This window comes from Clinocottus analis, unplaced genomic scaffold (assembly GCF_023055335.1).
Source record: "Clinocottus analis isolate CAN_PGR_092001 unplaced genomic scaffold, fCliAna1.0.p SCAF_3, whole genome shotgun sequence".
Taxonomy (NCBI): domain Eukaryota; kingdom Metazoa; phylum Chordata; class Actinopteri; order Perciformes; family Cottidae; genus Clinocottus; species Clinocottus analis.
The window spans coordinates 11,866,895-11,890,965 of record NW_027176042.1 but is presented as its reverse complement, the minus strand read 5'-3'; the positions used below and the strand labels follow the sequence as shown (position 1 = coordinate 11,890,965).

The 24,071-nt window shown below is 41.3% G+C and overlaps 1 protein-coding gene across 4 annotated transcripts in view; it reads right to left on the bottom strand.

Moving 5' to 3' along the window:
- LOC137795955 (inositol 1,4,5-trisphosphate-gated calcium channel ITPR1) overlaps nucleotides 1–24,071 on the bottom strand; it is a 66,565-nt gene that overhangs the window by 7,820 nt on the left and 34,674 nt on the right. For 2 of the 4 annotated variants that reach the window (XM_068593556.1, XM_068593557.1), the window contains 16 exons: nucleotides 22,551–22,598; nucleotides 20,586–20,718; nucleotides 17,616–17,803; nucleotides 11,452–11,635; nucleotides 11,005–11,258; nucleotides 10,047–10,247; nucleotides 9,842–9,952; nucleotides 9,431–9,526; nucleotides 9,169–9,312; nucleotides 8,935–9,042; nucleotides 8,606–8,798; nucleotides 6,628–6,750; nucleotides 3,538–3,713; nucleotides 1,741–1,905; nucleotides 999–1,188; nucleotides 796–849 (listed from right to left, as the gene is read on the bottom strand). In XM_068593556.1, the coding sequence (XP_068449657.1) occupies nucleotides 796–849; nucleotides 999–1,188; nucleotides 1,741–1,905; nucleotides 3,538–3,713; nucleotides 6,628–6,750; nucleotides 8,606–8,798; nucleotides 8,935–9,042; nucleotides 9,169–9,312; nucleotides 9,431–9,526; nucleotides 9,842–9,952; nucleotides 10,047–10,247; nucleotides 11,005–11,258; nucleotides 11,452–11,635; nucleotides 17,616–17,803; nucleotides 20,586–20,718; nucleotides 22,551–22,598 (2,368 nt within the window). The remainder of the gene's footprint in view (nucleotides 1–795; nucleotides 850–998; nucleotides 1,189–1,740; nucleotides 1,906–3,537; nucleotides 3,714–6,627; nucleotides 6,751–8,605; nucleotides 8,799–8,934; nucleotides 9,043–9,168; nucleotides 9,313–9,430; nucleotides 9,527–9,841; nucleotides 9,953–10,046; nucleotides 10,248–11,004; nucleotides 11,259–11,451; nucleotides 11,636–17,615; nucleotides 17,804–20,585; nucleotides 20,719–22,550; nucleotides 22,599–24,071) is intronic. The other 2 variants (XM_068593558.1, XM_068593559.1) reach the window with 1 other exon arrangement.

Below are 24,071 nucleotides of genomic sequence, written 5' to 3'. Positions count from 1 at the left end.
GTGAGCTTGTGATCTGTCACAGGACAGACTCAAATGAGGTGTGATAAACAATCTGAGTATTAACTTGTTTTGAAATACTCTGTGAACATAAATAAATATTAGACATCTGTGTTAGAGTAGGATTTGATAGCCTTGTGGTCACAGTGTAAATAGGGTTTCATCACTTCTATTTAAATATCTTTGGCTTAGTTGCAGAACTTAATATAGGTTGAAACCTTGTTTACATGTTTTGCTTCACAGCGAGATAGCAAGTGGTTTTGTTTGGATGGAACGTGATAACATTTATAGTTAATGTTCATCATCGGCCAAATCAGTTTATAGTTTAAAGTTTGGCGGATGTCCAAGGGAATTAAAAACTTCTGTTTTTACTGAATACAATGGGTCACATGTTGATGTCATGTAGGGCCAGTGAGGTCACAGGAGAATTGTTTGGCAGCTATGTGACAGTCAATGGAGTCACATGAATAAAAGTGTGAATTGGTGTGAAGCTGCAGAACTGAAGGAAACTGCAAAAGCATCCCACAATTTTAACTTCACTTTTTTTTGTGCTCAAATTACTCAGGATGATTTCCCAAGATTCCAGTTAGCTCTAAATGAATTTCAATCATCCTCTTCCCTTGGACAATGACATGAACAATCCCTACATTAACCACTTAAACTTTTCAAATATGGAGAGTGGAACGCAAAACATACAAATATTTTGTATTGCCTGATTTGATATTAATGATTTTTTTCAATATTTAGGTAAAACACTTTTCTTAAGCTAAACCCACCCACCGATATAGTTCACATTACCTTGCTGAAGGGCTTCTGTGGTGCAATTCTCGTCAATCCCTCCCGAGCATATTCCTTCAGACAGAAACTTACAAGTCAGACTGGCTCCATTTTCTGGATAGTAGATTTTTTTCTCTAAAGTTTTCTTGTCTTTTAAAACCTACAGTCTGTGATCTTTAAGGCTGTTTATCAAAAATGATTAAAAGACAGGAGTCTGCCCTCACTCAGAGTTGTGTTGGGGAGATGATCCACCTCCAGGATGAAGTCATCTTTGAAGAAAATATAGCCGACGATAGAGAACAGATAGACCAAGATGAGCGCCAGCACAGCGGTGAGCACAATCGAGCGTCCATTACGAGTCACACTCTTGATTACGTTCAGCAGGGTCTCTTCTCTGTACACCAGGTCAAACAGCTACGGAGGCAATGCATACGTTATTAAACTAACAGGATAATAACTCACAATAGATTGATAGTAAAGTAAGCTCAATCAGAAATTTTCAAAACGTAGGTCATTAATTTGGCTTTTAACTACCATCTTCTACATACAGTGAGGTGTGTTGGATTAGATATGCTAGCATTTTGTGTTTTTTTTTAAAACTTTTTTTCTTTTAAAATGAATCCTCAGTTTTCTCTGTCTGACATGCATTTTTCAGCATCTTGCTATTACAAAATGTAAAGATATTTTTCACTATGTCTGGGGGAAAAAAAAGTTGCAGTCATTGCATTTTCAGTCTGCCACGTTAGAAAAACAGAACTGAGGCAGTTCAGACTTCAACTACAATAAAAAGCAACAGAAGAATTAAAGCTCTAAATAAGGCAATTTCTGGAAAGCAGGATATGGTCGTGAAGGCACCAAAATGGGAAGCAAAGGCTACAGTCAGAGAGAGCGAAGTAATGTTTGACTCATGTTTTACCCAGTAGTTCTTAGTGTGTGTATTCACAGGTTTGTGTGTGTTTCTCTCACCAGCAGACTGTAGAAAAAGACGTGGACAAACACCCCCAGAGAGCAGATGATGAGGTAAAGGAGATGGTAGAGGAACTCAAAGTCAAGCACCATGGCTCTGTAACCCCGCGTGAAGGTTCCTCGGTTCCCCACGAAACTGATCAGGAAGATTATTTTATTGCACACCTGGAAGATGAAGTAAACGTCTCTTTAGTAATAATACAAAAAATGGACAATCAACCATTCATGATTGAAATATTGGTAAGTCCTGGCGTTGGTTGAGGGCTCTGATACAGACACGTAGCATGCTACATGCTACACATGGTGGGTGTGGCTTTATTAGCTAAATCAGGACACATTTAGTGTGTTTACATGCACAGAGGAAACCTAGTTTGCTTTCTGCAGTAACTTGATTTCTTAAAAAGATCATTTCAACCTAACAAGAGCGAAATAGATTGATAGAAACCCGGTTAACATGCCGGAGAAACCCGAATGATTGTATTTCACGTATACATCACATTGTATACACTTTTCAGAAAGGGTTTTCTTTTTTCTTTCCTCTTCTAACAAGAGTGCACGTCCGTGATACATTTTAATAATGAAATCTTCAGTCTGACTGAAACTGACAATGAAAAATTTACACAGCTCCAAATAAAAAACAAAAACACATGGTTAAAACATGTCGAACACAAAGAGGGAGACATCCGACCACTGACCAGCTGCATGTAAACTAGAGACTTTAGAGTAACCAGGTTACTGCAGCCCATGGCAACATGTTCTCTGATTTCCTGCATTCACCTTATCTCTCTCAATAACCTGGTTTCTTTTGTACGTATAGACGTAGCGATTGAGGAGAGCGATAATGGAGGTGTGCCCAAGACGTTATTTTGTGTGTGTGTGTTTGTGTCTAAGAGCACATCTAGAAAATCTCTAGCGGGTGGAGGGGTGGGGTTGCTTTCTCTAGGGTCCAGTGACGCACTTCACACCCCGTCGATGCCAGGCGGGCAGGAGTGTAAGTCTAGTGCGGTGGAGGTTTCTCTGCACATGAAAGTATGAATCTCGTGCTACAGTGCGTGTGAATGGGCAAACAGAAATGGTATGTTTTTAACATTTCTCTGAGGTACTTATAAATCAAAAAAACACAAAACTTTTAGACAAGAGGAAAATGTTTTAAGCGTTAGTTCACCCAAAATTAAAACATTATACTCACCATGCAGATTTGCATTTTGAATTTAATTTGTTCAGATTTTTAGATATTCTGAGATTTACGCTCCTACTCCAATACAATGGAGGGGAATTAATTTAGTCAGAGGTGCGCTCACATGGTCAGTCCTCATCGGGAAGAGGCTCGTAAATACTAGTTCCAATACAGAATGTCTAACAAGATATGTGGAGTATTCAAAACACTGTGCAACTTAGTTATCATTTTAGATTTTCTCAATTCATGTTGAGTACATGACATGTTAAAAAATAGAAAGTATAAGCTAACACAGAGAGTCCAGGGTGGCATCTTCCAGTCGCATAATAATGTGACAAAATAGAAAAGCAGAAAATTGTCACATTTTAGTTGCTGGAAATAGAGAACATTTGCCGTGATGATTAAAAAATATCACTAATAATCAATTGGTAAATTGTTGCTGGTTAATTTTCTTTGGATTATTTAAATAACTTATTGTTTCTACACAATTCCATTTACAATAGATTTAAGTGGCAACACACACTTAACTGATGGATATCTCAACAGCCCAGGCATTTAAACCAAACCTAACTGAGTGATGGTCATTTGGGTGAACTGACCATTTAAAGCCGACTACTCACATTGAATGAACCCAGAAGGAATAGGGTGGGCTCCAGGCCAACAGAGAAGATGAGACGGAGGATGGTGACAATGACGAGGGCACGGATGCCAAGTGGTTGGGGCATGACGATAACGATGAGCAGTGTTGCCAAGACTCCCATCCACAGCAGGGCAGAAAGGTGGGGATCCAGCATACCTGCAGGAGATCAATGCAGGTATTAATGCACATGCACACTTTTAAGGACACTCTCTTCAATAGCTGTATTTGACATCCCTGAATTGGTCATACATGGAATATTAATGCATCTTGCCAGGATTACAGCGCAGCTTGAACAAGGCCTTATCTGTAATTTAACAGTTCTGTCTCTGAGGCAGGCCTCAGGCCTTATTCAGTGAAACTGTAAATTCAAAGAGAGACAGTTACATAACACCTAAAAGTATATTACTTTTTTTGTATATGTGTGCTTTAAGCTTTGGTAAGAGCGTACCTTATGCTTCCCTTGATCCCAAGGTAAATCCAGGATTAGTGTCCGAGTCAGGGGTTTCATGTGGCAACAAATCACTCAGACTAAAACCCTGGATCAGGTTTGATCATCCTCAAAACAAGGCCACACCCAACCTTCTGCCTCTGTTACTGACCCCTCTTTCTTAAAGCACAGGGCTTACAGGTTTGCAAGTGTCTGTGTGCAAGCACTCTATGAGCACTGTTCAACACAAAAAAAGTAATATAAATACATGTGTTGGTGTTAGAAAGGTGGACAAAGATCAAGGGAAAACAATGAAAAACAAAGAAAAAAGAAAATTGGGCGGAACTGCATGGATTGATAAAAACAGTAAAAGAGAGTTGTAGTGCTTGAGAAGGTGGAGTACTGCGGGTAACGGAGTCCATCTTCCCTCCCACCTTGCCTATCTGTCTCCTTCCCTCCTTCCCTTCCTCCGGATTTCTCTCCCTCCCAATCCCTGCGGAGATCACATGACAGGTGCCACTTACATAACAGCCATCTCTAAAAATACCTCCGCTGAAAGATTCATGAGGATTGGGCCGGGGGCAACACACAGCTCCAGTGATGTGGCAGACTGGCACAGTGGTGCTTACGCGCACTCACAAACTGTCTAGCTGCCTTGCACTTGAGTCTTCATGTGCAGACGGATAACTGTGCGCAACTGTCTGTAAAATCAACAGTTGAGAAGGCTGTACGCCTGCACTGTCAGCGCGTGTCAAGTTGATCGGCGCTAACCAAAGCTATGTGTCAAAAGAGGCAGAACACAACGACCGAGATCTCCTGCCCTTATAACCCTCATTTTAAAGCCCCAAGCAAAGAAGGGAGGAGAAGAGAGGGAGAGCAGTGTGTGTGTGTGTGTGTGTGTGTGTGTGTGTGTGTGTGTGTAGCCATAAAAGTGTGTGTTAATGCCGGCCAAAGGTATGCTGGAGTCTCACGTGATGTCCTGCACACAAAAAGGAGTTCCAGTGTTCAGGAGAAACACTACCCATGTTGTCACTAAGTGTTTTACGTTGTCTACACACAAAAAGGAATTTCAGTTGTGTCAACTTCATATACTCATTATTAGATGAATTAATTATATAACTAATGTATGCAGTGCTTACAAAGCACGACAATCAACACCAAATACATGTGTTTGTTCATCAGTACAAAATAATGAATTACAGCATTTTCTGTAACCTGTAGCTCACGATTTCAACAGATAAGTTGAGAAGATGTACACTTTAAAAAGATGAATGCACCCTCGTTTATTGTTACATTTGGAAATCTTGATTTTTTTTTTTGTGGGCGTAAAACAACAGTGACATTGGTATTGTATTCACCTTGTGAGTCTGTGTGTGAGTCATCATGGACAAATGTGTCCTGGAGAGACCTACTGTAGCGGGAACTACCACAGAGGCGGTTTCTGTCTGTCTGTATGTCTGAGACAGAGAACCTGCACCGATATATAGCGTTCAACAGCACTTGATACCGGCACTAGACTTTGTAGGTGTGTTCTCAGATAGCTACGGCCAGAGCAAGAGAGCTGGCAGTAGGATGTGGGAAGATAGTGTGTTTGATATTCCTAATTTTGCATTTTATTCTCATATTCTTTGTTCATCTTTTAAATAAATGTAAATGTATCAGGTAATTTACATTAGCAAACTTTATCATTTTGATTTCATCACTCTTTACATGAATCTATGTAGCATGGAACCGTTTTAGATCAAAAACTGAATAGAAAAATATCCCAGAGGAGGATTTTGCAGCTGAATAGCTTGCCTCGTTCGAAGTGTGAAATATGATGCAATACTTTTCTTGATCACCTGACAATGTTAAGTCAGACTTTGTTCTCCCTGAGCCAAAGTAAGCTTTGTTGATTGGACTTTAAATGGCAGAGGGCGCTCCTCTGTGTATTGTGGTCCTCAATGCACTGAATATGAGCTTAGGCTTTGAGGCCATGGGTTGAATTGAGGATAGTTTGTGTGGGCGTGTCTTGAACAAAGGGAGAGGGCTTCCTAGGTCCTGCTCCTAATCCTGGTCAGGTGATTAGAAGTCAGCAGATCAGAACATTGTGATAAAAGGAGATCAGTGGGTCAATGCTGAGGCGAAACAGGAGATATGCAGATAGTTTCTTACATCAAAGCAGGATGAAAATCAAAAAAAAAAGTTGAAAATCCCAATTATAGAACTGGATAGAAACTAAAACAAGTTTTTTTTGTTTCTTCCTAATCTCTTGTTGTATATTAAGGCTTCATTGCTGGCTGCACAAACTAGTGCAACAAATTCAATACAGCCCATCATTGTCGGAGATCACCTCAATCTTTCTTTTTTTTTTTTTAACATCTTTTCAAAAAGCTATGTCAGTGCCGGTGGTAATCTTTAATAGACTGTTTAGAGCAGAGAGAAAAAAACATGTCAGCAAGCCACGTTGCTCCTGTTTTGCATATTTGACCTCATGACCTTTGTATACAATGGTTTTTAAAATGGTCTGTGTGCAACAACAACGCAATACATACATATGAAGTGAGATTTTACAAGGATGTTAGTGGGATGATTTAAGCGGGTTCGAGCTGCGTTATAAAAAGCCTCTTCACTCACTCAGTTGTCTTCTCATATGTGACTGACCTGCATGTATACCCTCCAGGGGGTAGAAGAAGCAGACCAGCAGGTTCATGAGCACAGCCAGGTTGAAGGAGACGTTACTCCACACCGACATGTTTCTGGAGCACCAGTACAGCACTGGTTGAGCTGGAAGTGGGGAGGGGACAATTCTAAGGTCATCAGATTGTCCAACCAACCGATTTAAAGACAAACATGATCAATTAATGATCAATAAGGTGGCAGATTATCACATTTAGGAAAATAGGACCAACATTTGATGATAAAAAAAAGTTATGAAATAAACCGTAAATCAATGATCAGAAATGTTTGACAAAACGTCTGTTCAATAACTGTTTAGTAAACTAATTTTTTCAGCACAAAATTGATGATTACAATGTGTGAACAAACCGATGATAGTAAGAAGTTCACTGGTTCAGTTCTCCCTCTTCATACAGAAAATAATGTTACAGAAAGTAATATGAGGACAGTGGTTGGACTTTGACAAAACATTTCCCAGCCAACATTGTTAATGTTTGTTGAAACCTTGATAGTAAAAAGTCAATTTAAAAAGGTCAAAATGAAGAAAAAGACCCTAAAACACGGCACTTTTGACCTTTAACACATTCTGACTTGTAACAGAATATTTTCTGTCAGTGGAAAAGAGAAACACAATCAGGGACTTTTCTCTGCCCATTCCCTCTTCTGAGTGAGACACAATATGTCTTCGTGTGGGTATGCAGTCTTGCATGTGGATTAGAAATGTGAAAGACTGTGGGTGCCGGTCTTGTACGTGTAAGTTTGTGCAAACACGCTCTCAGTTGTGATTCATAAGGTTAATGCACAAATGTTTCACAACTCAGAGAATGTGGAAAGCCCCGGTCTGCTTTTAGACAGCTGGAGAATGCACACAGTACAAGTACACACAGGCCGACATCGTTCACCCTGCTTTCGAGTTGGGGATGCACTTCCCTTTTCCATGCCCGCTTAGTGGTCTATTCCCCGCATGCATTGGGCAAGAGGCGGGGTACGCCCTGGACACGTAATCACACAACAACATTCACACCCACAGTTAATTAGTCTTTGGAACGAGGGAGGAAACATGCAAACTCCACACAGAAAGGACCAGCTGGCTGATGGTAATCATTGAGCCCTTTTGTCGCAACTAAGTTGTTAAATCTTCATCCCATTAATGACAAAGTTATTTTCAGGAAAAAGGCAGTGAAGTTGTGCACACTATCATCTGATCAGCCTCTTAAGGAACGACTGTTAAAACAATCCAATTTATGAAGAAATAATGACTCAACAAGCTCAGAAATAATGATGCTGCTGCTCCTCACTGCTGAACCAGCTGTGTGCATAGACTGATTGTATTTTCCCATAAAGATTATTGTCAATGGCATCTCTAGTCTGAATAATTCTGGAAACCACTGAAACAAATAAGCGTGTTGATCCATACGCCAATAAACAAGAATTAATCAGTAACAACTTTTGTCATCGTTTAACTAATTTATCAAGCAAAATGCATTTTGTTCCACCTTACCCAATTTGAGGATTTGCTGGTTTTGACACTTTTTTAAAATTCATATTTATATATCTAAAGTAAAAGACATTGAATATCTTTATCAGTTTAGTTGGTCAAACTAAACATGAAATCATGTTATGCTGGATTGAGTTGTGGAGTTTTTTATGCAATCAATCACCATTTTCTGATTTAAATATATAAATATAGCCTTGAAGATTAATACATTATTAACACTAATAATAATGAATGTAGTTAATTTAATTAAGAATATGCCATATCTCATTGGGGAGCATTGAAACATTTTTGCACTTCTCACCAAATCCTGCGCTTCTAATACTTGTAAAGCTCCTAAAAGAAGACTTTATTCAGCCAAATTCAGGTGAAGGATGTGAATATGTTTGTATTTGTACAAAGGTTGTCCCGTATCGTTTGACATAATTGACCACTACATGCACTACACTTGCTTCATCTTGACCCTACCTCTGAGTTTCTTTTGCCAGTTCATCTCATTAAAGAGGTCCTCTGCTCGCAAGAAGAAGTCGTTGATCTTGCTGCCCTGCTCGTCTCTCTCTGTGGTGAAGTAGACTCGCAGCTTGGACTCGGTGGTCAGGAACTCACAGATGTTAGGCACGGGGAACACTATCTCCTCCATTGTGCGGTCCTGGCGTACAATCTGAACAGAGAGACACACTGTCACCTTGACATCTGTAGGTCAACACTGTTGTACATTTGCAAGGGAATTGTCTCAAAACATTGTCTAATGTGTGAAATTCTACTCCAGACAAGTGACAAGGGTTGCATGTTATGACCTCTATCTGAGCGGTATGATTGGCGTAGAACTCCAAGGCCTCGTCTCCCTCTCCACTGGCCCCTCCTGGCTTTAACATTATGGACAGCTCCTTATTATGGCGCGCCAACTGTAAGGAGGAACAGGAGCAGCCAACAAGTGAGCGGGTCACTCAAAAACAACACACAGATAATGTGAGGGTCCAATGGCTGTCCTGTATAAATAATGTAATGGATTCATGAGATGAACTGCAGACCTGATGAGCTAAGATGTAGATGTTGTGTCCAACATTTCTGGGAGAAGCAGCATCGTGTTCTTCCTCTTCTCCGTTATCCTCCTCCTCTTTTGTGTCCTCAAACTCTACCTCTCCCTGTAGATAGGCTTTCTTTATCACCTCCACCTGGACACACACACACACACACGCTGTGATTCTGAGTAGCTAAGGCAATAGCTCAGTTGTATTTGAGAAGTAAAAAGCAACCGAGAAAAGGACGAGATGCCCAACTTCATCTTCTCACCAGCTCTTTAGGCCTCATGTTGTAAAGGATCCTCTCTGAATTCTCACTGTCGTGACGGCTCTCCATGATTGCGAGCAGCAGCTTGGATGCATTGTTCTGAACGTGACAAAAGAGACAAAGCAGGCAAAGGAAAACAGAGCTCCAATATGAGAACTTAAACTTTCAGTTTCTACATCCAAGGAAAACAGACAGAAACCCTTGTGCTCTAGTAAAAGCACTCTGCAGGTATTTGTCTTGGCAGGCAAGCACAAAGCTAGTTTAAGTCAGACAAATGAATGCCCAGCTATTGTACTTGTAGCATGCAATATTCCACCCTGCTGTAAAAGTAAAGCACTGCACAATGTTTTTTTTCTCGCTGTAAAACCCACATCAAAAGGTATGGATTCTTCCTATGAAGCCTTCCTTCCTCACCTTGAGCTCCAACACCAGGTCCATCCGCTTTTTCCCAAGTGGGTTGATGTCATTGAGGATCAGGGCAATTATAATATCAATTCCATTGGACTCGTGTGTGGCAATGCAATTCTGAATGATATTAAAAAAAAAACAATTATGAGAAAGACAGATCGTGCCCTTGTACAGTCACAGAGCTTCCCTCTGGTGGAGTCTCTTCATGTACCTGGTTTTCATGGCAGGGGCCTTGGCAGTACTCGGTGAGACTCTCCAGAGTTTGGTTGATGAGGGCTACGTTCTTCTCGTTGATGTACAGTCCCAGTAGACCGAGACCCCCTGTGGTGCTGCCGCAGATACAGTCCAAGAACTGAAGAGTCTCACACACAAGGTTGTAGTTGTTCTTGTTGTTTTGACAGCGAAGAAAGTTCTGAGGAGATAAAAGTGGTTGGGTTCGTGTGAGTGGAACAGAACTGGCTACAAACCATAAAAACAAACCAGTCAATGCCAAACTGAAAAAAAACTAGATAGTAAATTATGTAGACACAAATTTACATTCTGCAATTAACAAATCCCTCCTGTGCTGGACAGAATTTAGTGGAAGTTTTGAGACAACCGAAGAGAGCGAGTTTTCATCTATATTTCTATTTTACCCTTTATCTGAACTGTTGAACTTGACTGTTCCATCAGAAACGTGCATTTTTGCAGCCTAGTGTGCTAAATATATCCAGAAGGATTTGTGCACCGACAGAAACTTAATTACTTACATTCAAAGCAAAGCAACATAGTGCTGAACAAGTCAGAGACAACCAGGAACAACTTTTAGACACATAAAATACAAAAGAGACTAACATGATTTGTCTTCATAAAAACTAAAGTACAGAGTGTAACAGAGGAGAAAGCAACTAAAGAAAAATATGTTCAAGAAATCTCTTCCTGAACGTAATAATCTAGAGGAATGTTAGTTCCACATGTTTTAAAGACGTGTCAGAGAAGCCTGAAGATGTAGCCATAGCCTGAAGACGTCCGGCCTGGCCTGTCATACAAATGACAAAGGTGATTAAGGGATTTAGCATGGGTAATAAAACCATGAGACCTGTGTTTTAAACCTGCAGCGAAGATACAGAAGAATAAATAAACAAGATGTCAAGTAAGGAAAATCATGTCTGAAATTCAGTCTGCCCCACCTGGAGGTCCCGGTTGTGATTCTCACAAAGCAGCTGGAGAAAGCGAAGGATGGGCTGCATAATAACAATTACAAAACTCATTTCTCCATCATCCTGGTTCTTGTCCCCGGTACTGGGTTGGCCGTCAGCTGAGTTGAAGTGGTCCTCAGGGTCTGCTTCACGTCGGTATGAGTTAAAGGCCTTCTTGGTGGCAGTCGAGGCCTCTAAGAGCTGTTCTCTCACATCCTCTGTCATGACCACCGATGAGTCTCTCGCTAAACAGACACGGGCATCAAACAGGAACTATAAAATCAGTGGACTTAACACATAAATCCTCTTTCTACAAATGTCTGGATATGCAAACAAAGTTGAATCATCTGGGATATAATTGTGGCTTGACATAGCATCCTTAGTTTGTAACATCCTGGCGTGAATTCGTACTTCAGATGATAGTGTGTGACCTCTGACCTTTTTTGCGTACAGGGACATCTTTGTCCTGGCTGTCATCATCTCTTTTTCTGTTCCCCAGGTCGCTGGTATTTACGGTCACCGTAGCTTTGATCTCCAGCTGGGCCAGCTTCATACGGTCGTAGAAAACCCGAAAGAACTTTTCGGATTTCTTGTCTTCTGTCAAACGGCAAAAGAACGAACGCTGGACACAAAACAAGAATAGAAACAAACAGAGATTGTGGATCGAATAGTCCACTTAACAAAATTTTAATAATTGATTAATCGTGTCAATCAAGCTCCTCTGGTTTCAACATCATAATGTGAAGATTTGCTGCTTTTTTCTTTTTCATACAATATATATAAATAAACAAAATTGTTCACCGTTACATTTTATAAAGAAAAGGAGCTGAAACTGATTAATCGTCTTTCAAAATAGGAATTAGTTTCACCCCTAATTGTTGTTGTTGTTTTGACAGCGAAGAAAGTTCCAACGAGATAAAAGCGGTTGGGTTCGTGTGACTGGGACAGAACTGGCTACAAACCATAAAAACAAACCAGTCAAGGCCAAACTGAAAAAGTAAATTATGTCGTCAATATAAATTAACATGTACTGCATAATCCAAACTTAATTTCTCCCTCCAAAATTGTATCATGACACTGATAAGTTATTTAGAGTGCAGTGAACTAACTCATGAACACGATTGTGGGACAGGAAACTGTCATGGTTTGAGTTTTGTTTCCTGTTTTATTTTGTAGTCTTGTGTCCTCTGTGTCTCTGCATTTCCTGCCCTGGTGGTTGTCTTGTCCGTCTACCTGGTTCCTGATTGTAGATTCTCTGCACCTGTGCTGCCCTCATTGTGTCCACCTGTTGCTCGTTACCTCCTCTTGTATTTAAACTCCATTCGTCTCCTGTCTCCTTGTCGGTTTGTACTGTGTCGTCCTGGCCCTGCCTTCCATGGGGTGTTTTTAGAGTACCCTTTTCCTTGTTTTTGGAATAAATATTATTTTAACTATTTATAGATTTTGGGTCCTTCCTCCGCCCCCTTGACCGAAACATAAAAATTAACCACTTTAAGACTTTAAGGTCTGTTTAAAATAATTCCTGTGTAGAACAATTATACAAGTATAGTAAAACCAGTCTGGCTTTAATATGATGGGTGGGTTTAAACGCTGCAGTTATGGCTGTAGAATGGGGTCGTGCAAAAGTGGAACACTTTTGAGCCTGAGAGCGCAACGCATCCACCATGTTTCAGGGAGAGTGCTGTTTTGATTATGTAAGAGCTGTATCTGCTGCAGCCCGTGGAACGGCTTCCACCAGCAGAAGCAACCTCACCAAACTTACAGGGTGAAAAGTGACACGAGAGGGAGAAGCCTGGTCTATACTTGCTCAGATAGAGAAACAGAGATGGTGGGAAATAGCACAAATGAGCTAGCAGTGAAAGAAAAAAACAAAAAGGGAATAAGGGAGTAAAAAAAGGGCGAAAAATGCAACGATTGAGAGAGGGGAAACGAGAGCAAGAGATAGGAAGGGAATGTTATCAGACAGTATCTAGGCCAGTGCTCAAAGTTGTTACGTAACCATCTGTCTTTCCAGGTTAGATGTAAAACTGGGCTACTGGAGAAAACAAATAAATGAAAGTCACAAGGAAAGCGTTCAGCAAAATGGACAAAACAAGCCTCGCTTCTCCCACTTCAAGGAAACTGAGGGTGTTTGTACTAAGAATTTTATGTTGTTATGATGTTAAACACACTACTAAATCTTTTCATATAAAATTGAAAATAGCAACAAGCCAATTAAGATGCCAAACAAGACAATGTGTGCATCTCATTAACAGAACACAGCGGCGCTAACACAGTCTTTCAGTTTTTTTACTGCATTGTGTGGCTTTCACAAGAAACAATGACATAACTGTGTGCTTGTGCGCCAAAGCAGATTCTTGAGCCTCACTGTGCCCCACCCCGGCCCTCCACCACTGAGCAGAAGCCCTCCTGCACGTACACACTCTGCCAGCACTGACGAAAGAGGAGATAGCAGTGTGGGGAGGGGTGTGTGTGTGTGTGTGTGTGTGTGTGTGTGTGTGTGTGTTAGGGGAAAGCTGGCATGCAAGGCCATCACGCAATTAACAACTTGATGACAGAGTGCAGAGGCGAGGATTAGCTGCACCACTGGCAACGCACTCACGGCTCACAACTCACAGCATGCCTGAGGAGGAAGGTGATGGTCATTCCTGCCTCTCTGTCTGTCTCTGCATACATAACAGTGTACTCCTACAGGCTGCTAAGTGTGGGCCTGCAGGGGGGAGAGGGTGAGGCATGAGGCCCGGGTTAGCACACAGGGATCGGACCAGAGCAAACAGAGAAGCCCCTCCACCCCCATCATTTATCATTACATAACTTGCAAAGACAAACAAATAGACTTGTACAGTACAAGCACACACAAGCTGGAGAGCGCATACGCTAACACACCCACTGACTTACATTCACAAAACCAGGTCAGCTGTCTCCGGCCTTGGCACATGCCACTTTTGAGAAGACCCACCCACATATCACACATGCAGTATTAGATTTCCCTAAAACTCTGTGAATGCCAAATTCATTCTTATGTAATCATTCATTTTCTACTGCCTATCCTTTTAATAATGTCCTGTCCTCATCTCTGGGATATCCCAGGTTAGAGATACTGCACTCAGTGTCAGTGTGCAGTGCAGGGTTGGCAGGACTAGCACCATGCCAGCAGAGCTACTGCATCTCATGGATCAGGGTTAGCTGAGCTATTATGTTTCACTTCGGTAGAGGCGAGCTTGTTTGATTGATGGTGGCTGGAAGGTGACCGTATTGGCCGTGTTGGAATGAATAATTATTGTTCCCAACGGTGAAAGTCTTTACCTGGAGCAGCCAACTGAAAGAGTATTTTTTTTAAACCGTCTATTTCTAGGAACTGAGCTGAGTTTAGTGCATTGAGTGAGTCAGTGAAACAAAGACAAAACCTTGTGCACAAAGCTGGAACATCGCAATGAAAACAAAACACCACAGGAAACTATCATTTGATGGTTTCTTTAGAATTGCGAGGCTGCATCTTAAAGGTGAGTCAAAAATGAAAACCGAAACTTTTCATGTCTAACCACAATGCTTCTTCTGAAGGGTTTTAATGTCGTTAGACACCCGATGACAACAATCTGTGCAGCCACATCAAGACACCATCTGTGTTTTGATATCACTGGAGAAGCAAGGACAAGAGTGGCGTGGGGAGGGATGACGTTATGGATGAAGTAACACATGGTGGTCAAGGAGAGAACGGAAGAAAAGTAAGTGAGGATGAAGGAGCATCTCAGCGGCCCCCTACAGTGTTGGGTAAACACAGTGTCTGTCTGTATCCATGGAGACAAACCCCGAGTGGAATGAGACGAAAAGGAGTGGGGGCGAACAACACCGAAAAACAAGGTCATCACGCTTTCCCTTCTCCCCTTCCGTTCCGCCACTTGGCATCAACAAAGGGATGTTATGCAACAGCTATTTATACTCGCGCTCCCTTTCTCTCTCACCCTCCCTCTCATGTCAGGCAGCACCACATGCAAACCAAATGCTGCTCTGTTCTCCTCCAAGTCCTCTTCCTTTTTTCCTTAAAGCGGCCACCTTTCTCTTTATTATTCCACCTGAACTAGAGGTTGCCTACTAGATTCTGTTGCTTTGCAATATCAGTTGAATGCACATGCAATGCAAGACTTTTGGAGGGAAACAACACAGCATGCCACGCAGGCACACAACAGCTGGCTGACAAGTGACATGTCACAAGTTGCCATGTCACAACACAATTTACAGCTGTTTTGAGAAGCGGTGAGGAGCCAACAAGTCTAGAAAGCACTAAAATGCACCGGCGGTAAAATATCCCAAACTTCCAAGGGCATATATGCATTAGCTTTGCATGACAGTAGAACCAGAGTGTGTGTGTGTGTGTGTGTGTGTGTGTGTGTGTGTGTGTGTGTGTGTGTGTGTGTGTGTGTGTGTGTGTGTGTGTGTGTGTGTGTGAATAAGTGACATGACAACTTGAACTATTCTGTGTGGTTTATTTTTTCTCTGCACTATGTAGGACAGAAGTAAATAGTTAACTGTGTTAGATGAGAACAAGATATCCAAGTGGTGCTCAGTTCGGCACGTCAGATGAAGACAATGACAAAAAAACCCACTCCAGTTAGAGAATAAAAAAACCACTGAATTAAATTAGTCTGTTGTCTCTGATGGTAACACTTAAAGTTTGCAAAAAAATGCATGGTTGATTTATTAATTTAACTTTACGCTGTCAGTGACAATATTTCGGGGTTTTTACTTACTCACTGTAACTAAATTGTTTTACGAATGTGTCCAGCAACTCAAAGAACACAAATATTTGTACTATGTGGCACATTTCTAGCACTGCATACAGAGTAGGTTCCCTCAAAAGAAACCTCCCATTTTAGAACAAACTTAAGAATGCAGCTCCAGTTTCTTCTCAATCCCCTCTGTGTTCCCCCGTCCTCCCCGTCCTCTCTCCCCACTGCCCCAGTTCCGGAGGCCCAGCATGACCCAGTTTGGGCCGGCTAGAGAGCGCAAGAGAGTGCAAAAGAGTGCAAAAGAGCGGGAGAGGCTGGTATGTTTTGTAGGCTGAGACATTCCTCATTGTTCATTCACACAGAGCTTATGTAACGCAGACGGTCACGTGACGTAGCTCTGCAGCAGCCGTGGGAAGCCAACGCATTATCTTCGCCACATTGGCTTCCTTGCTTTAATCTGATTATGCAAGCCCCGTGTTACACAACAACACACAGACGAACAGACAGATGGAAAGACAGAGAGGGCGACAGACAGATGGAAATACAGACAGAGCTACAGACGTAGCTACAGACAGATGAAACAATAGGGAGATTGGCAGACACATGGACAGACCAAGAGATCGACAGACAGAGCTTCAAACAGATGGAAAGACGTGAAAAAGATAAATTGAGATAAAGGAGTTAGAGCAGTGGTCAAACTCATTTTCACTTGGGGCCACAACTGGTCCTAAAAAAGGGCGGGTTGTGACTGTAACACTGTATAAACTATTCCCTGACATTTTGTTCAATAACTGTCTTTGCATTTCATTGTTTATTCCAGTGTGAAAATATTCTACATGCAATTATATAAATATCAAAAGATAAGCAAGTACATTTCTTTGTTAATACAACATAAATTCATTAAATTTAGGATTAAGAAATACACTTTACCCTCTCAAAGATAAAACTTACAAAAATAAAACTAAAGACAAATATCAAAGCACGTTATTACATAAACTTTGTTCAAAGCTTTTTTTGTCACAGTTGAGTAGGACATAACTCTGGTCCAACAAATAATTGTGAGCTGCCAAGATGGGGCACACCTGTTCACATACAGGTATGTGAACAGGTGTGCCCCATAACACAGGTACGGGACACACCTGTAGCATGCACAGCAAGCTTGCTTTCTCGGGGTACGATGCCGTTCATTTTGTGGGTCACAAAATCAATATGCATTATGAGAGTTGTAGTCTATGGGCACTGTACACTGTAAAGCAGCATTAGACTCAAATTTCAAAACGATCATTTGCCTTTCAAGCTGTCGTGGGCCACATTAAATGACGCGGTGGGCCGGATTCGGCCCACAGGCCTTGAGTTTAACACCTATGAATTAGAGTGACTTAGTTTAAAGCAAATAGAGAAAGAACAGTAAGTCAAATCACGCAATGCACACATCGGTCCAGAGTGAGACAATCACGAATATATTATATACTAAACTACAAACCACTGACTTTAATAGCAGCTGGCGTGGCTTTTAAGCCACATGATGGTGTGGTATGAGGTGCAGCAATGGTTGCCCAGTCACCCACATACTGGAAATCCTCTTGGAATGAAAACCATCCATAGGAAAATGTATTCGTATCACTGACCAAATTGTAGCAGATCATCTCAAGATGCACTGCCTAATAAGCTGAGCCCTTCCATAGAAAACAACCCAGGAACTTTAAACACCACCAATTAGTTACAGTAAGTGCAATAGATGTGTCATTTGTATTATTTTACAATATTATAGATTTAGACATGGAGCTGTTGAGATTTTCAAAAGTAGCCTCAAGGATGTTCCTTCTGTTTTCACTTTCCACATGTGTAAAGTAAGAGATTCAGAGGTAAACTAACCTGGATGGTGGTGTTTCCACCTTCCAGCAATGCAATAGCCAGGAGGATGCTTTCTTGGAAAACTCGGTCACTAGTGGTGTTCATGATGAGATCAATGACCAGATCAGAGGCTCCCTCTTTGTCCAAGTGACACTGTACCTCTGCCAGGCTCATTTCCGCACGACTCAGCCCCCCAGGACCGCCTAAAGCTGCAGAGACACAGACATTGTGACAGGTCAGATCAGAATCAGATGCATCAAGGTATACAGTTGATGAGATTAATGCCTTCCAATCAATGTCCATTCACATCATACATCAACTCTAATCTCACATCATCCATCAAATCTAGCTCCATAAAGAAAATCCTGCATTTAATCAGGAGCTGCAATTGTATTTGAAACTTCAGTAACTTGCAATCTAGGTATTCAATCAAGAAATTAGCCCCAAAATGCCCACACGATAATCCTGAGTGAGATACAGGATGTTTTCATGTTTTAAACAACCCAACTGCACAAGGGAGAACAAGAAAACTCTTACTTTTGTAAAACAGTAGTTGCTGTCTTCTTCCTTTTTTAAAATTTTAAATCCCTATTAGTTACACAAGTTGAAATGTATTCTCTGTAATTGAATCCATCCTTAACCCATCCGTAATTAAGGAACAGCGCACTGCTGTGAAGCACCCGGGGAGCATCCAGGTGTTTAGTGCCTTGCTCAAGGACACTTCGACATGCACACTATGGGGAGACTAGGGATCAAACCGGGTACCTTGTGGTTTTAGGACGACCACTCTGCTCATGAGCTACAGTTGCCCTTTACAATATCTGCAAATGAAGAGGCCTGATTCGTTTCAGCATTCATCTACATATGTTATAATTGTTTGAGTCCCTTTGACTTTTCCCCCTTAATTTAATAAATCTATATTAATAACTATATCATTCTGCAATAAAAAAAACTCCCCGGAGGCCCCATCTTCAGGCTACACATGGAGATCTCAGCCCGGCTCTTGTTTCTGCGATAGGTGCAAAGGCTGTTTTCACGGGATGCTGTCACCTAGCAACAGTTAAAAGTGGATCATTCACGGGGAGCGGTACATTTCCTGTGATCCGTTTGCCAACATCTTGGTTCACATGGGAGAGATGGTGAACCCTGGACCATGGAGATTCTCTGTGTCTTTGAGTACAGTTATAAAATACATCATCAACATCTGGCTCATGTACATTACACATTGGATGCATACAATATTGCGTCACGACCATGTTACACTGAATGTGAAAACACTGCCTTTCGTGCTACAGCTGACAACGACACAATATGGCAGCACTGAATTTATATGAAACCCCTAACAGTGCATACAAATGGCACCAACATGTCCTGTAAAGAGTTACATCATACATATCTGTCCCAATATCTCAAATAGAGATTCAGTATTCAGTATTTTGACTGCGGATGTAGTTACACAATGACCACGTTATCAGACAGTGATAAGAGAGCTGTGCTCCGCGTGCTCAAAGGGCAGCTCATAGCCGATAACCGGCTCAGGGCCAGACAGATGGAGTCTCATCCTAATGCAACATTGAGAGAACCTTGCATGACTTCAGGGGCAGAGCACATTTTGGCAAACCAAAAGGAAAGGTTTATCTAGACTTTGCTCACTGATAGTAGTTGTAGTCTTTACTGGCAGCAGAGTCATGCATCTCTTTGGCAGAGGCTTTTGGTTGATGCTTCACAGAAACATCAACATGTAATGTTGAAATCAATGTCTTCCTGGCCTCGTGTGCACTTTGGGTTGCAAAATCCCGTGAATATTCAAAGTTGGAAACTTTCCACGGGAATAAACGGAAATTAACAGGAATTAACAGGAATAAACTGGGAATTTTGGGGTAATTTAACTATATTTACCTCATAAGCAGACATGCATGCAAACATTGATAATACAACTTTTAAAAATTACATTTTTGACCTTTTTGACATTTTATTAGTAGAACTTTATTCTTTCATCGAACAACGAAAACATGAACGTTGAATAAAAAAGGTGTATTCTGTATGATCACTACCCCCCAACACCAATTTCTTTCTTTAGTGTTTTACCCTGAATCCTTTCAGGTCGAAATGCTTTCTTCCTGGACCTAACTAGTTCAGTTCATAGTTCATAATTAAAAAATTTGAACTAAGTTCACAGCTCCAAAAAATGAACTAGTTCAGTTATTTTTTTCAATATGTTGCAGCTGTAATTGAAATCTCTCTCTGTCTGCAATACCGCTTTTGGGCTCTACGCAACTCAACGCTCTCACACTGGCCCGGCATCGGGCTGAAACGTTCAGACGCAACACTGATGACAAAAACATCAAAAACAACACAACGTTTTATGTTTACGTTCATGTTTCTGGCAGACGATGTTCCCAACCAGCTGCATTCAGGGTCCAGCTGAGCTAGGCGTACATAGTCTTGTTCTCAACTACATTTAAGTTCTGTTATATGCTTTTGTAAAAAAAAACATAGGCACATTTCTTTTTCTCAAAATTCCCCAAATTCCCGTGGAAACTTTGCGCCCCTTTGTAACCATATGTGCACTCGACTAGTGGTTCTCAAGCTTTTTTTTTTTACTAATGCAACCTCTGTAGAATTTCTTTCCGGCCAATTACCCCCTGACCAGCGCAAATTATTATTAGTTGAAAAAACATGTAATATGTAATAATAAGTAATACACCGCGCTGTGTCATCAGTGTCTGAATTTCATATGGAATATATACAATTCAGTTTAATAACTTACACTTATCTTATAGAATTCTTTATTTTTTATGTTTTGAATTAATGCTAAATTTAATTATATATTTTAAATCTCAAGTACCCCCTGCGGTGCCTTCAAGTACCCCCAGGGGCACACGCACCACCACTGAAGAACCACTGCACTACACAACTAAACGACACTCGTTACTGAATTAACAACCAACTTCTGTCTTCGGTATCAAAAGTGAGCAACCGCTGTCCCACCTGATTGATTTTTGCCGGGTCCTACTGGACTGAGGGGCCCGTTGCTAAATGACGTCAGGCTGTCCCTCCTGCCACCGCTTCGATAAAAGTTGCCATAGTAACGATTCACCAGAATCTGTCTCAGCGCCTCGCCCTGCGAGAGGGAAAGAAAGGGAAGGATGTAATGACGTGACGTCAGCAACATAGAGAGAGAGAGAGAGAGAGAGAGTAGAGAGAGAGAGAGAGAGAGAGAGAGAGAGAGAGAGAGAGAGAGAGAGAGATGTTAAACAGGGACAACATACATCATCAGTCACAAAGTCTACATTTTAGATGCACATAAAGATACCAAAACAGACCCAACGACCTCAGAAACCGATAAAATAATAACCAGTTATGGAGAAACTGTCAACATGTCATTTTAATATTACAAAACAAAAAGAATTGCTCCATCACAATCCAAGCACAACTTGCAGACATAACCTGAAGTGTATGTCATTCATCACCCACACAGTCGACTGTGACCCTGAATAGTGACAACGTGAGGACCAGCCTTCACTTAGACAGACCTGGGGTCAGCCTTCCCACACAGTGACCCTGTATATTGACAATGTGAGGAACCTGGTGTTCACTTAGACAGACCTGGGGTCAGCCTTCCCACACAGTGACCCTGTATGGTGACAATGTGAGGAACCTGGTGTTCACTTAGACAGACCTGGGGTCAGCCTTCCCACACAGTGACCCTGTGTGGTGACAATGTGAGGAACCTGGTGTTCACTTAGACAGACCTGGGGTCAGCCTTCCCACACAGTGACCCTGTGTGGTGACAATGTGAGGAACCTGGTGTTCACTTAGACAGACCTGGGGTCAGCCTTCCCACACGGTGACTCATCCGTTGTTGAGCCGTCAGCAGCACGACTGTGTCGTTGCTATGGCAACCACAGCCCATAGCTACCTGCCAGACCTCTCATGGGATGAAGTGAAGGAAATTAGTTGTTTTTTTCTTTTTGTGTTTGTGCGTAATAATGTTCACATTATTGTCAACCGTGGGTGGTTCATGATAGACGACCGTGGTGTTATGTAAGCTCCCCTACCATACGTGTGAAGGAGGCTATTCTCATCATAATAATAATAATAGTTTCAACTTATATAGCGCTTGTCATAGTACACAAAGACGCTCATCATGTTATTGTCAGGTTAGTCAACTGCATGTCGTGTGTTCCCACGTGGTGTGATCGGCTGTAGTCAGAAGATGACTCCCTGGTCTCACTGGAGAACACTGCGCTTTCACTGACGTCTGGAGTCAGATCCTGATGATGTCCTGTCATCTAACCTTGCCTGTCTCTAGAATTAACAATTTACTAAAACCAGCAAACTACATTTGAATAAAGCAGTCTTTGTGTCTGGTGTTGGTGAGTAATAATAATGCATTTGTGCATACATGTGGTGAAATTACTACACTCATGAAAAATATATATAAAGAAATTGTAGTAGCACTTCAGTAGCACTTACTTATAGCAATTTGTAGTTTGGCTTTCTTGAAGAAATTGTACTTTCTTGATTCTTGTTGTTCTGAGTTTGTACTCTCATGGTTGAATGCACTTATTGTATGTCACTTTGGATAAAAGCATTAGCTAAATAAAATGTAGTTTGATGCATTTGTAATATTAGAGCTTTAATGGAAATACACGATGCCTTGTAGAGTCCCTGCATTGAAATAAACAGCATAAGATAAAGGAGGCAGAGGAAGATTTGGTTATTAAATTGTTTTTTTTCCCCCTTCAGTTAAACAGCAGTTAGTTGGGTGGTGAGGTGTTACTCAAAGCGGGGGAGGGGAGTGATTAGAAAACACAAAAAGCAGGGGGAAAAAAGCACAAAAAGATCATTTTACATTCAAGATTGAATGACTGCTCTATGTCTAAAACGTGATACCTCACTCTGAAGTATTGATGTCTTAAGTCAAGCTGCCATGCCGTTGCAGGTACCTACCCTCTTCTGGTCCTCCAACAGCTTCTCAGGCTGGTTCTGATCCAGCAGCTGGGTGCAGTGCGGAGCGTAAGCACAGTGGTCCAACAAATACAAACACAGGGTTAGTATTCATGCAGGCAATTGTCAGGTGAATAACTACGTCGGGAGCCTTTTTAACTGCTTCAAGTGGCAATGCAAAGGTCTGCTCGGTGTGAAGTGCCATGCATGTACTGTTAGAAACCATGGAAGCGTTACGGTTGTGGCGGTTTTACATGGCTGAGACAGGAGACGTGTACAATGTTGACAAATAGTACCATGTTAAGACATGTCCAGTGGGATTTGATTTTTTTCATGTGTTTGTTGGCTTTTTTCTTCTTCATTTTAGCCGATTTTCAATTTCATAAATCGCTGTCTTAGAGGTAGATATGGACATAAACCTTTTGCAGTTATTTCGTTTGTTTAGCCTCACAAAACGTTTAGCTAGCCTGGCTCGGCCAAAGGTTAAACCAACATTTCTAAAGCTCACCTGGGTTTACATTCAGAGATGACATGTTAATTAATTACAAAAACTGAAGTGTAAAAATTATAATTTTTTTCTTGGCTGGGGCGCACTGACTTCCTGGAGTCTCAGCAGTCACGATGGCGATAAGACTCCAGGAAGTCAACAACAATAATAAGCATTTTTCTTTTAATATTGGAAACTGAGAAAAATATTAAATCAAACTGGAACAGTCATTTAAAGTCAGGAATAACTAAACACCAGGTAAAAGGTTCTTGTTTTAAGCCATTCTAGGCAAGATGAAAAGTCCAATTATCAAAGCTGGACCACTGACATCTGGTATTTTCCCTCTTCTCCTTTCTAATTTCCTTAATGGTTCACTCAAACAATGGGAATCCAGGTTAGACCCTGTGTTGCAAGATCCAATTTCTCTGCATCCATGCACAGTAATCACCAAGGGTAAACGGAAACTGGTAAAAAGCCAATGTTCTACATAAATTGTTATGTAAAAGGACACACTGAGGGAAGGGCGAGAGGTGAGGATTGGCGAGGGGCGATGGGGTTATATTACATAATAACTCCAAGAGGAACCAGGTCACTAAACCAGTGACACACAGCCACTTACAGTGGCCATCTGTCACTAAAAACAGCGAGGACAAATGGCAGAGCAAGTGAAAGACAGAGAGAGCGAGAGTGGGAGAGAGAATAATAAACACAGTAGGATAAACAAACTTTGACAGTTGACTAGTCTATCTCAGTCAGTCAGAGGCACAGGCAGGATGCACAGTACTGCATATATGCATATTCAAAGAGTGGTTACTGTTAGGCTATACCGATGAAGCTGTATTTCTCAAAACTATGTTGAAGCAAATTTCCCAAAACACCTGAAAAGTCTTTATAACTGTCCCTATAAAATGGAAGGTGGGAGTAACTCGCATTAATTCTAGATATTTATGAGCTATTGTGGTGATGCTGCAGGCAACACAGATAATACTATCTATTTAATATGCTACACATATAGTTAAGGTATGTGAGCTTTTTTG